General features: G+C 39.8%; 1 protein-coding gene across 6 annotated transcripts in view; it reads right to left on the bottom strand.

Annotated features, from left to right (window-relative positions):
* The window catches only part of CEP120 (centrosomal protein 120), an 85,887-nt gene extending 73,522 nt beyond the window's left edge, over nt 1-12,365 (bottom strand). The window contains exons 1-5 of one of the 6 annotated variants that reach the window (XM_004267423.3): nt 12,117-12,365; nt 11,560-11,640; nt 7,718-7,874; nt 5,720-5,834; nt 2,456-2,597 (exon numbers count right to left, since the gene is read on the bottom strand). In XM_004267423.3, coding sequence (XP_004267471.1) covers nt 2,456-2,597; nt 5,720-5,834; nt 7,718-7,874; nt 11,560-11,608 — 463 coding nt within the window. In that variant the 5' untranslated portion in view covers nt 11,609-11,640; nt 12,117-12,365. Of the gene's footprint in view, nt 1-2,455; nt 2,598-5,719; nt 5,835-7,717; nt 7,875-11,559; nt 12,035-12,116 lie in introns of those variants that run through there. The other 5 variants (XM_049707171.1, XM_033423721.2, XM_033423722.2 and 2 more) reach the window with 5 other exon arrangements.
* Between the last annotated feature and the right edge of the window lie 1,149 nt (nt 12,366-13,514).

Here is a 13,514-nt window from a genome sequence, read left to right as displayed (position 1 = left end):
GACAATTCAATACTGTCAGGATGTCAGTCCTTCCCAACTTGATCTATACAATCAATGCAATCCCAATCAAAATCCCAGAAAATTATTTTGTGGACATGGACAAAACGATTCCGAAGTTTACATGGAGAAGCAAAAGACCCAGAACAGGCAACTCAACATTGAAGAACAACAGAGTCGGAAGACTGATAATACTCAACCTCAAGACTTAGTATAAAGCTACAGTAATCAAGACAGTGTGGTACTGGTGAAACAGACACAAAGATCAGTGAAATAGAATAGAGAGACTAGAAATAGACCAACATAAATACAGTCAACTGATCTTTGACAAAGTAGCAAAGGAAATACAATGGAGCAAAGATACTCTTTCAAAAAGTGGTGCTGGAACAACTGGACATCCACATGTAAAAAAAAATGAATACAGAAACAGACCTTAAAACCTTCACAAAAATGAACTCAAAATGGATCGTAGGGCTTCCCTGGTGGCACAGTGGTTGAGAGTCTGCCTGCCGATGCAGGGGACACGGGTTCGTGCCCCGGTCCGGGAAGATCCCACATGCCGCAGAGCGGCTGGGCCCGTGAGCCACGGCCGCTGAGCCTGCACGTCCGGAGCCTGTGCTCCGCAACGGGAGAGGCCACAACAGTGAGAGGCCCATGTACCGCAAAAAAAAAAAAAAACCAAAAAAAAAAAACCAGATCATAGACCGAAGTGTAGAGCACAAAACTTCATTAAATCCCAAAAAGACAATACAGGAAAAACCTGGATGACCTTGGGTATGATAATGACCTTTTAGATGTGACACTGTAGGTACAATGCATGAAAGAACTGATGAGGTGGATTTCATTAAAATTTAAAAACTTCTTCTCTACTAAAAACAATGTCAAAAGAACGAGAAGACAAGTCACAGACTGGAAAAAGTATTTGCAAAAGAGATATTTGATAAAGGACTGTTATCCAAAATATAAAAAGAACTCTTAAAATACAACAAAACAAAACACACAACCAATTAAAAAATGGGCAAAAGACCAGAACAGACACCTCACTTAAGAAGATATACTGATGGCAAGTAAACACATGAAAAGATGTTAACATCATTTATTACTAGAGAATCGCAAATTAAAACAATGAGACACCACTACACATCTATTGGAATGAACAAAATCAAAAACAGTGACAACACCAAATGCTGACAAGGACATGGAGGAACAAGAACTCTTATTCACTGCTGGTGGGAATGCAAAATGGTAGTCACTTTGGAAGACAGTTTGTTGGTTTTTTACAAAATTAAATATATTCTTACCATATACTCTTACAGTTTGGCAGTTTCTTATAAAACTAGGCATGCTTTTACCATAGGATCCAGTAATCACGCTCCTTGGTATTTACCCAAATGAATTGAAAACTTACGTCTGCTCAAAAGCCTGCAGAGATGTCTGTAACAGCTTTATGCCTAACTGCCCCAACTTGGAAGCAACCAAGATATCCTTCAGTAGCTGAGTGTCTAAATAAACAGTGGTACATCCAAACAATGGAATATTATTCAGCTCTAAAAAGAAATGACCTATCATGCCACAAAAAGACACAGAAGAAACTTAAATGCATATTACTAAGTGAAAAAATCCAATCTGAAAAGGCTCCATGCTACATGATTCCAACAATACAACATTACGAAAAAAGCAAAACTACGGAGATAGTAAAAAGATCAGTAGTTGCCAAGGGTCAGAGGGGCGGGAGGGATGAACAAGCAGAACACGGAGGATCTTCAGGGCAGTGAAACTATTCTGTAGGATACGCCAATCATGGATATGTGTCCTTACACATTTGTCAAAACCTATACAATGTACAATACCAAGGACAAACCCTAATATTAATTATGGATACTGGGTGATAATGATGTGTCAATGTGGGTTCATCGATTTCAACAAATGTACCGCTCTGGTGGGAGATGCTGATAGTGGTGGAGAGGACTGTGTGTGCATGTGGATATCTGGGAACACTTAGTACTTCCCACTCAATTTTGCTGTGAACCTAAAAATGCTCTAAAAAAAAAGGTTTATTAATTTAAAAATAAAGGGGAAAAAAAATGAAGGTTTTCTTAAACTAAAGCTGAGTTAACAGAGACCAGCATAAGCATTTTTGGCTATCCTGCACTCATCCTAGGAAGAAAATTTTCCTAAATAGCTATTTTTATAAACAATATAAAATTCTGTTTTGTTCTGTTATACATATCAAATAAAGAAAAGACAATCTTTCCCTATTTCTAATTTTTGTAAACAAGAGATAAGAGCAACAAGCGTTCATGTGTAACAATGTCCCAACGTTTGTCTGCTGCTCTAGAGTAAGATCAGTTTACACTCCTGCATTTATCTTCCTATAATACCTCCTCCCCTCCCTTCCTCAAGTTCTAGTGCACAGATGTAACTTCTCAGAGAATAACCTTACAGATGATGTACAAACCTCTTCCATCTCGAGGAGGGGCTCCCTTTGCTTTAAAACTATCCACGGGTGCCTTTGTATCTGTTTCCAAAGCAATGCTTATCTGTATCTCAGACTTGAACTTGGTGTATTTATTACTCAGCAACTGGTACCATTTTGGTGCCTAGAGAGTAACAACAAAACAAAATAAAAGCAAAACTCCTTAATTGTTAATAGGAAATATACAGTAGTGGGAAATGTTTTATAAAGTTCTAAATATATTTCCTGTAGTTTCTCAGTACCTTCTCCTCTTTTAAAGTATTTTCTTTCCCCACATTTTCCTCAAAAGAAATTAATCCTGCTTAGGAAACTAACTGAATTTCCTCGTGAAAAAATTAAGTATAAGTTTAGATTGCCTTCCTTGTTTCTACTCCTATGCTTCAACAGGTAATAATATATTAAAGAGGAGGAAACCCAGTACGTGTATTTCTTTCTATCTTCACTCATATCCCTAATCTCACTTCATCCCTTATAACAACAACAACAAAGACTATCAACCTTCCATTCCTAACCCCTAATTTTTCACTTTTTCTGTTATATGTTTTCTGCCTGCCACATTTCTGCTTTGTTCTGTTTATATCAAATCAGAAAACGAAAAGCTTAGTGTTAATAAAAATACTAACAAAATACTTAAGTAAGGTCTAATGGTAGAGTTCTGGGTTATGAACCATGTATTTGACTGAAACTGAAATAGAAAGGGTTTCTCACAGAATGAGGTATCCTAAATTACCTGAATAGCCACCTCCTCCCCCAAACCGCAAGGTCACCTCAAGAATTCTAATACCGATATCAAAATCTCATGGCCCAAGACCACGTGTATCATTAGTGAAGGGGCACCATTTCAATACGTGTAAACAGCATTCTTACTCTGACCACTGTAATATAAAGGCATAGGAACTGGTGCTTATAGTGATCAAAACCAAAAACTGCAGCTTTATATTCAAATTATGTTTGTAAGTAAAACAGAGTGAACTAGCGCACAGGTATTTAAAAAATCCACAACCAAGTTTTTTTAAAGGCAAAAACTCAGTTTGTTGCTGTATTTCTTATGACAGATATTTTCTAATCTTAAGTATAAGCCTGGAAAAAAAGATTTTTAGCTGTTCACAGGATTTATGATATATTTTTGTTATTAACTCAGAAAAATAAATCTAGGCTCTTCTGTTTGTGTTTATTTATAAAGAATCAATTTATCTTGAAATTCAAATATTCTACTATCCAACTTCAAATATTTCTTCTGCTGGCAAACAGAAGACATTAAACAAGACAATATTTGGTTTTCCCAAAACTAACATAATTTAAAAAAATTTCTCGGGGGCTTCCCTGGTGGCACAGTGGTGGAGAGTCTACCTGCCGATGCAGGGGACACAGGTTCATGCCCCGGTCCAGGAAGATCCCACAGGCCGCGGAGCAGCTGGGCCCGTGAGCCATGGCCGCTGAGCCTGAGCGTCTGGAGCCTGTGCTCCACAACGGGAGAGGCCACAACAGTGAGAGGCCCGCGTACCGCAAAAAAAAAAAAAATTCTCCTTAACTTTGTTCACCAATACGATGACAAACTGCCCTAAAGGACTAGACAAGGGGAAAAGGAACACCAAAAGCATTTAGAGGCATGATCTCAGCTCAGATATCCTCCTCCTGAAAGGATTTATCTTCTCTTTAACCAAAGCAACTGCAGAAGTAATCAGGGTCTAAGCTTAAAGAAGGAAAACCTTTTTCAGAACTTGGGGGCAGAGAGGTGATGAGTACCTAAGGATGGAGGAGAAACAAGTCCTCTTTTAAAGCAGTTCAGTTTCTTTTGAATAATTCCAAATTTGGGCCAGGTTGACTGGCTCATTTGCAAATACAAACATACCCTTGGAGATATTATAAGTTCAGTTCCAGACCACCACAATAAAGTGACTATTGCAATAAAGTGAGTCACACAAATTTTTTGGTTTCCTGGTGCATACAAAAGTTATGTTTACACTATCCTGTAGTCTATTAAGTGTGCAGTAGCATCATGCCTAAAAAAACAATGTACATACCTTATTTAAAAAGTACTTTATTGCTAAAAATGCTAACCATCATCTGAGCCTTCAGTGAGTCATAATCTTTTTACAATAGTAACATCAGAGATCACTGATCACAGATCACTGTAACAAATATAATAATGAAAATGTTTGAAACATTACAAGAATTACCAAAATGTGAGCAAATGCTGCTGGAAAACAGCCCCAACAGATTTGCTTGACATAGGGTTGCCACAAACCTTCAACTGGTGTTAAAAAAAAAAAAAAAAAAAAAAGTATCTGTGAAGCACAATAAAGTGAACTGCTATAAAACAAGGTATGCCTCTATCATTGCTATCAGTACCAAAAATGTTAGTAACAGGTAAATTTTTCTTCACAGAATCCTAATTTAAGATTCAAGTCAATTGAGGACTTTAAATTAAAAGAAATTTTTTTTTTACTTTATTTTCTTAAGAAAGTTGGACCAGAAAAAAGTCATTAGGAAAAACTGAAAGTTAGAATTTCTAAAGTCAATAACACACAAAAAAGGTTCTAAGATATTTTAAAAGACATAAGAAGCATTTTCAATAACAAAAAGCACAGGAATCAAGACCCTGAGTTGTTCTTCCTTCCTGTGGTGGGAGTACTATTTACATAACAAGTGTCTTTCAAGAAATTCCCTTCCTCTAACCACTACATAAGGAATGCAAGGAGCGGGAAGCAGGGAAACCAGTTAGAAGGCTACTATTAAGACAGCCAAGGTAAGAAGCACAGATAGTGGCTTAAGTTGAGATGGCAGTGTGAAAATGCAGAATAGCAGATGGATCAGGAGGGAAAACCAACTGCAAAGGGTGGCCAAGGAGGCCAGGAAAGGGACGTGTCAAGGAAGACTTCTATACTTCTAGCTCGCCTAACTGGTAGGAGGGTGGTGACCATCCACTGAAGCAAGGAACTCTAAAAGAGGTACACCTTTGAAGGTGAAGTGCAGGAGCTGAACGTGTTAAAGGTAATAGCAACTTGAACACAGATTTGAACTCAGAGAGAAGTTTCTTTGAGAGAGATGGTTCTCGGCCAAAAGAATGACCAAAAGGTCAGGATTTTCTAAATCAAATTCATCATAAGAACTAAGAACTACCATAGTGGCTCAAGCCCATTATCTATTAGGTCCAATATTCCATGTTCTTTCCATCAATCTGTTATCTATTGAATATAACCAACTGTTTACATAATCAGTAACAAAACATCAAAAGGTCAGTACCTGCTTTGTTTCTTGAGCAGTTCTTAGGTCTAGAACAATGTAACCTATAGTTTCCCTGGCTGAAGATAAAGGATCCAAGGCAAAACAATGGAGTTTGATAGGAGTACGCTGTAGCCTGCAACATAACAATTTATGTGATAAATAAAATCGCTTTTGCTTAATACTGAACTTTCTATTAGCTTTGAAAAAGCAGCCTACTACTATCAAGACAATTATAATTTTGTTGGATAACCTATATCTATTCTATATTTTCTGAAAAACTCTTCAACTGGCGTAATTATTAATTATGTCTACTTATCTATACACCAACTAAAGTAATATACAAAACATGTCAAAAATTTTAGTCTCTCATCGAAGAAGCTAACATCTAGATCAATGTTTCTCAAGCTTCTGTAACATACAAAACTCTTTTAAAGTCAAAAATTACCATGAATTTTCAAGATTGATTTTAAATTGTCTTTCTTAGACTGTCACACACAAAGCTTCAAATACACACGCGTATATGCTTATAGCTCTTTTTGTTGCTAAAAAAACGAAATAAACTTAAGAATCAAATGTCATATCACAAATTATTAAAATTAAGTTAACAACAATTCAATTTACTACATGATAAGGTCATATAAGCATGACCTTCACTGGTATAACATGGCTTCTTTTGAGTCTGGAACCCCTATACTGGCTCACTCATATAGTAAGCTGATTGGATTTTGCCACCACTGTCATCTAATGGAATGACTATGAAACCTGCACTTGGCACAAGATCATCATTTCTATATTTAATTTATCTGTGTTATTTTCTCAGTCTACAAAATACAGAGTGGTACCACTCTGCACTAACACAATTAGATACACAACCACCAAGGCAGGCACTAATATATCAAGTCTCTGTCTGAGCAGATATTACAGAAGTCACTGAGATGAAATACAAAATTCTAATATCCTCTAGGAATTTGATACCCTTTCAAATAAATCCATGGACTAATCTAACAATAGAAGAAATTAAATTTCTCCTTGCTTTCATTTTTTAAACTTGGTACTTTTATTTCATTTAGTACTAAGAAAGAACAAATATTAAAGAGATTCTATGTTCCCCAGAGGAACCATATTTTCAATTCTTTTTAAAATAAAAGTGTTAGTGTTCTTGCCTGCTCTGGTCGTAATAGTTCATGAAATAATAAGCTATAACTTTAAATATGTTTTATATACCAATAAAGTATTTAGAGGTCTAAAATCAAGTGTAAAATTAGAAAGAATACCTTATATAATTACTACATATATATATATATATATATATATCTCTCTCTCTCTCTCTCCTTGGCAAGCCAGGTAAAATATACAATAAATTTATTAATAAAAATTACAGTGGGGCTTCCCCGGTGGCGCACTGGTTGAGAGTCCGCCTGCCGATGCAGGGGACGCCGGTTCGTGCCCCGGTCTGGGAGGATCCCACATGCCGCAGAGCAGCTGGGCCTGTGAGCCATGGCCGCTGAGCCTGCGCGTCCGGAGCCTGTGCTCCGCAACGGGAGAGGCCACAACAGTGAGAGGCCCGCGCACCACACACACAAAAAAAATAACAGTGAATTCCAACCCACATTTAATAGTGGGTAGGCATCATGATGGCACTTCTAGAATATTTATTCTCTCAGACATTAGCAAAAAAAAGAAAGAAAAAAGCAAGCTAAGCTAAGTGTAGTGGTTAAAAGCTTAGCTCTGGAGTTGAACTGGCTGCTGGGCTCTACCACGGTCCAGCTGACTGACTTAAGGCAAGTTACTTAACCTCTTAGGCCTCAGTTTTCTCATCTGTAATACGGGGGAAATAATACCTACTTCATAGGGTTAGTCTGATGTTTAAATGAATTACTGTTGCAAAGTACTTACAAATTTCCTGACACATTAAAAAACCACTCAACAAATATTACTATTATCTACTTAGAGATATATATGTATTTATTTATAACAGACTGAAAAAGAGCCAAACAAGTTGAAAATAACAGTCACCTGTGCTGATGAAGTGCTTTCCTGTCAATTTCCCAGGCTAACTCAGTAGCAAATTCTGGCTGGTCAGTATGGTCCACAGGATCAGTAGCCAACTGTTCTCCATCAAACTTTGCTTCTACTACAAGCATATGTTTTGGACGTTTGGGGAAATGGCGACCTAGAAAAAAAGACTGTACAGGTTAACCACAAGTGTACAAAAATCAAATACGATCATTTAGCATGTGTTTTAGAAACTGACATATGTTAACAGTGGTTGACTTGTATAGTCCATAAACTACCTCACTAGCACATACTCACAGACACACTCAAATTCATGATTCATAAAAAACATTTATCAAATTGAAAGCTATAATTAATAAATTAGTGCTTCTCTGACACTAATGTGCAATGAATTACCCAGGAACCCTGTTAAAATGTAGATTCTGGTTCAGTAGGTCTGGGGTGGGCCAGAGAGTCTGCATTTCTAACAAGATCCCAGGAGATGTCCATGGTGTTGTCCTTGGTTCACACTGTGAGCAGCAATGATCTTAATAACATTTGAATTAAAGAGTTAAAAATGTGATTACACCAATTTTAGATATTAGGATACCAGTACTTAATATAGAACAGTTAAATCATCTGGAGAGTTGAGAAATAAATTAGCAAAAACAAATTCACCTGCATCTTAACTTTCCTGCTAACACAGTTAAGAATACCTTACAAATTAGCCAAAGGAAAATAAACACATTTATTCATTCATGTTATTTTCAAGGACAATGTTGTATATTATCAAGAAATATTAAAATATTCTATCTACACATTACTGTCCATTTGTACTGCCTGACCTCATTCCTTTACTGTTTGTTGAAGGCATATTCAAAGTCGGGTATACGCCACAAAATGGGATGCAAAGAGTAAAACTGAGTACTTGTTCTTGAGGAATTGAGGGTCTAGTGGAAAGAGACAAACTTAAAACACTGAAAACAGAAAGTTAAAAAACTAAGAAAGAAGCACTAAGAGTCTTACAGCCAACATGTTTCCAGGTCTGGTGAGGGGGATTTCGGTGAGCGGGATTTCAGTTAGGGGAGTTTTAACCACTGTTAAGTAAATACATCCCTGCTGCTACTCACCCTGCTACAAGCCACTTAGTAAGGAATTAAGCTGGCCAGAAAGAGCTTGATTGCAAACCTGTGAGTTTCAACCTGATGTTCTCATTTGAAACTCCCTATTAAGAGTCTTACCACACATGGCATGGCTCTCCCAATTAGCACTAATTGGAGGCCTCTCGCTGGACCTCATTTTCAGCTGCTCTGAAAGATCACTAAGTTTCCCAAATGAATTTCATATATGTCAAAAAACCCTGTATTTTCAGACTATCCTAACTACAACCTCCAATAAGCTTGAAAATAGAGGATAAGCAATAGAACAAACAGGTCCCTGCCTCGTCCCAAAGACAATGAATACCTTGAGAACAGAAACGCTGTCATTTTCGTCCTTGGAATCCAGTAAATAGCCCAAAGTTTGCTCATAGTAGAAACCCAATCATTTTATTTTGAATAAAGGGCATTTCTAGAAATGTGGTCAAGAAATTGCAAGCAGCTCAATATAGTTGAAGGACTGGGAACACATGAACATATGGCAGGAGGGGAGATGAGGCTAAAAAGATAGGCAACAGGTCTACCATAAAGGGCCATGTACGCCACTCTTAAGTACAGACCTTACCCCTCAGCACACCGAAGGATTTTAAGAAAATTAGATTGGCACTTCAGAAAGGTTATCCCCAGACAGTAAGGTGGACACTAAGTGTTTTCTGAAAAGAAAACATTCATGAAACAGACTACTGAGACGATTACTACAGTAGATTAGGTGGATAATGACGGCCCCAAAGCAAGACACCCAGAATGGAAACTCATTCATTTAAAAGTTTATATGAAGCACGTACTATTATTTTAAAAATAAAATCAACACTCAGTGACCATTTATAAGTTGGGGATGGAGAAGGAATGCAGGAAGATGATGACTCCCAGGGTCTCGGCTTGATGCAACAGCATGGTTACAATGAATGAAAATACAAACGCAAGAGGAGGAACAGTTTGGAGGACCGTGGGCCAGTTTTAGATATGTTTGTAGCAACCCCTAACTGACCTTCCTGACTCCAGGTTCTCTTCCCTGCATGCTGCTAGTAAAGTACATTTGCAAAAAAACTCTTTCCTACTTAGGAATATACACTGGCTCCCTATTTTTTAGAACATTAAACCTAAATTCCTTGGCTTTCAAGATCCTCCAAGGCCTATTCACTCTATCTGTACAAGCTTATTTCTTACCACAATATTCCTGAATATTCACCTTCCTTGGGTCTGGTCACCTTGCTGACCTCTTCACTGTTCCACCCACCATGCTCAATCCCACAGTGGCCTGGGTTGTCCAATCTCCCGGAATGACTTTCTTCTATCCTCGCTTATCTAAAGCTTACCTACCACTCAAGGCACTTCAGCCATCATCCTCTCCCACCTCCAAAACCTGCATTTACAGCCTGTGTCATTTATTTTTATTTTATTTATATTACATCCCAACATATGTCCTGCACATTAATTTGATCTCCCCAAGGAGACAGAACCCTACAACCTTGAAGGGAGAGAGCACTTGACATTTGTTACCTCATAGCATGGGCACAGTTCCAAGTCCAAAAGCTTATGTTCACCAAATTACAATGGGATTTCAGTCCTATGTCTTTAAACAGTCAGTAACCTAACAGTTAAATCTGCCCCAACACTAAAGCTTCTGGTCAGTCTTCTCTTCCAAAACTCAAAATTCGGCTTTGTAATGTTTTCTTTCCTCTCACCACCCAAATGGTGCCAGGCCTCCACAAGATACCTCCCACGGCAGGGCAGGGGTCCCCAGCCATTCCTCTCACCACTCAAGATGACGTCTTCACGTCATGTTATTCAAAACCTATCCTCAATTTACCTATCAACTCCTATACCCTCCACTTTCCTGCAACCTGCTCTCCAACCACACTGAATTCAAGCAATCAAAGAACATGCCTTGTTTTTCTATACCTTAAACACGCCACTGGCTCTTCCCTTTGCCTGGAATGCCCTTCCTTCCTTTCTTTGCGCCTGACAAATTTCTAATCATCCTGTAGGACCCAAATAAATGTCACTTCCTCTGGGAAACCTTTCCCAGCTTTTCCCCAGACAGAGGTGGTCATTCTCTCTTCCACATCATGATGAATTATCTGAATTATTTATTGTTCTCCATGCTACTCCCTTAGCTTTTAGAACCAGAACTGTTTTACTCTTCCATTCCCAGCGCGGTGCCTGACACTCAGTGAGTCTCCAAATAAACAAATGTAACTCATTCAACAAACCAAACTTCGAGGCATGTGTAATAGACCCTCTCGACAACTGTAGTCCTCTACGTCCCCCGTCAAGAGCTGTAAAGGGAACAGCCACCGCAACACTTCTGAAAATGCAGGAAACGTGTACTCGAGTCAAAGTAAAGTTCTCACCAATGGTACTACCAGGAGATTGCTGAACAGAACGTGCTTTCCAGGCACACTTTCGGCTCATAATATACGTCATCGACGTGCTGCCTCTGATGGAAATCGTTTTCCCAACATTCTCTGGGTCTACGGCTAGTCACGCTAAATATCACCTATCCCTAAGAGCTCTTACACTCCCTTGGGGGATTTTTAAATCAACTGGCCAATAGACCTCACTGTGTACAACTTTGAAGAAGTCTCTGGGGACGGCACAAGCAAAGATGACAGAGTTTTTCAGGTTAATAAAGCCTCGGTCCCATACTACTCTGTTAAAATTCAGGAAGCAGCAGTCGCAAACGCCAAGTCCCGGGCCACTCACCTTCTAGGATGGACACGACGATGAGCAGTTGGTCGGACTTGGAGACCATGGTCGCGGTCGGCGGCCCGCAGGCGGAGTCTGCTGCGAGGAAAAGGAGCCCGGCTGAGTGGCTGGCAGCCCGCGACCCCCGGCTGGACTCCCGCCGAGGCTCCCGCCACCCGCCTGCGGCCCGGGACACCCGGACCCCGCTCTGCGGTCCGCCTGCAGCGCGCCCGGCTCCCCGGCCCCGGGCCGCCAGTCCACCCGCAACCCGGCCCCGACTCAAAAGCCGCTCGGCCACCCGGCCCGGCCTGTTTCCAGGGAGACGCGAGTCCGCCGCCTGAGGACCTTTTGCCGCCTGCGTAGCAGCTTTTTAAACGCCCGGGTAGCCGCCGCGGCCGCCGCCGCGCCCCGCTTCCACCTAGCAACCAGGCCCGCAGGCCTACAGCCCGGGCGAGGCTGGAGGACAAAGGGTCATAGAGACCAGGGCAGTCGAGGATAGAACGCCCCTCAGCCCGCTTCGCCTCCTACCGTTTTACTCAAAGTTCCAGAGGCCTGAGGAGAAGACTAGCCATTACCTCACACCGCCCCCTACTAGCCGGACGAAGGAAAGCGGGCAATTTGGTGGAGACCAACTGCGCAGGCGCACTACTGCCGTAAACGCTTCCGGAAGTTCTCCAGAAACGAAAGTGGATTTGTTCTCTGCTTTACGCCCTAGACACAGCCTGGGAAATATATCAATAGAGATTACAAAAAAAACTAGCTCTGTTCAGGCCCTCATTGTCAACACTGCTTAAGATTTAAGTCACATTAAAATAATGATTTAAGTTTGAACTCTAAAATAAACTAAAATTGTCCTCGCGCGGCTGCTCAAGTTTCCATGCTTTGTAAACAAGTAGCGTCAATACGGTAATTGCTGTAAACTGTTGGCGGTGACGTAAGCTCTCTGAGAATTTCCTGTCCAGTAAAATTTACCCTAAAACAAAAACATTGTCACGTGGGCCGGGGAATTAAAGGTATACGTTCTTCTACCCCCTGACGACAAAGTAATGAGCAAAGTCAAGACCAGAATAAAGAAGGCATCTAAAAGCTGTGAACCGACATTTTCCTCTTTCTACCCCTTCTTCCCCACACACTTCAGCCTTTATTTTAGAAAACATTAGAAATCTTTCGGAGGGCACCTAGTTTGAAACGATCTTGGGCGGGATAGGTGGGAGGGAGGAGGAAGAGAGAACAATTTCCACTCCTTCACCCCCACTCAACCCCAACCTCCGCTTTATGCCCCAAAGAAAAGGAGGATGTGGAGACCACACTACTTCTAAGATCCTTTCAGGCCCCTTCAGAGCCCTCCCTGATAGAAAGCATTATGCAAAATAATATCAAAGTAGTGATCTACTTTGGGTTCATCATTGAACAATACATTCCCTTGCAGAAAATGTCAAACAGACTCAAAAGTAGGTAGAATAATATAATGAACCAGCAGGTACTCAGAACGCAGCTTCAGAAATTGTCAACTAAAGACCAATCATCTTCATCTGTTGCAGAGGAGCAGGGATTTGAAGGAAATCCCTAAGGTCATATCAATTCATCTCTTTCAATATGTACCTCTAAAAGATAAAGATTTTTTAAAATATCTTAAAATATTAGATACTTAACCACAATTGCATTATTACACCTTAAAAGTTAACAATAATTCCTTAATACAATTAAATATACACTGTTCAAATTTCCCTGATTGTCTCATAATTTTTTTTCAGTTGGTTTGCTCAAATCAGGACCCAGACAAGTTCCAAAACACAATGTATTTGGTTGATCTATCTCTTGCCACTTTTAATCTGTAGGTACTCGCCTCCACTTTTTTTTTTTCCTTGAAACTCTTCATTGAGGAAACTGGCCGCGTAATTTTATAGAGTTTACCCCTGTCAAAATTTTGTTTATGCAATACCAATGTTGTTATTTAACATATCCTCTGTTGA

The sequence above is a fragment of the Orcinus orca genome, chromosome 3, assembly GCF_937001465.1.
Source record: "Orcinus orca chromosome 3, mOrcOrc1.1, whole genome shotgun sequence".
NCBI classification, from domain to species: Eukaryota; Metazoa; Chordata; class Mammalia; order Artiodactyla; family Delphinidae; genus Orcinus; species Orcinus orca.
Note: the sequence above shows the minus strand (reverse complement) of the source record. Positions and strands in the feature narration are given on the sequence as shown.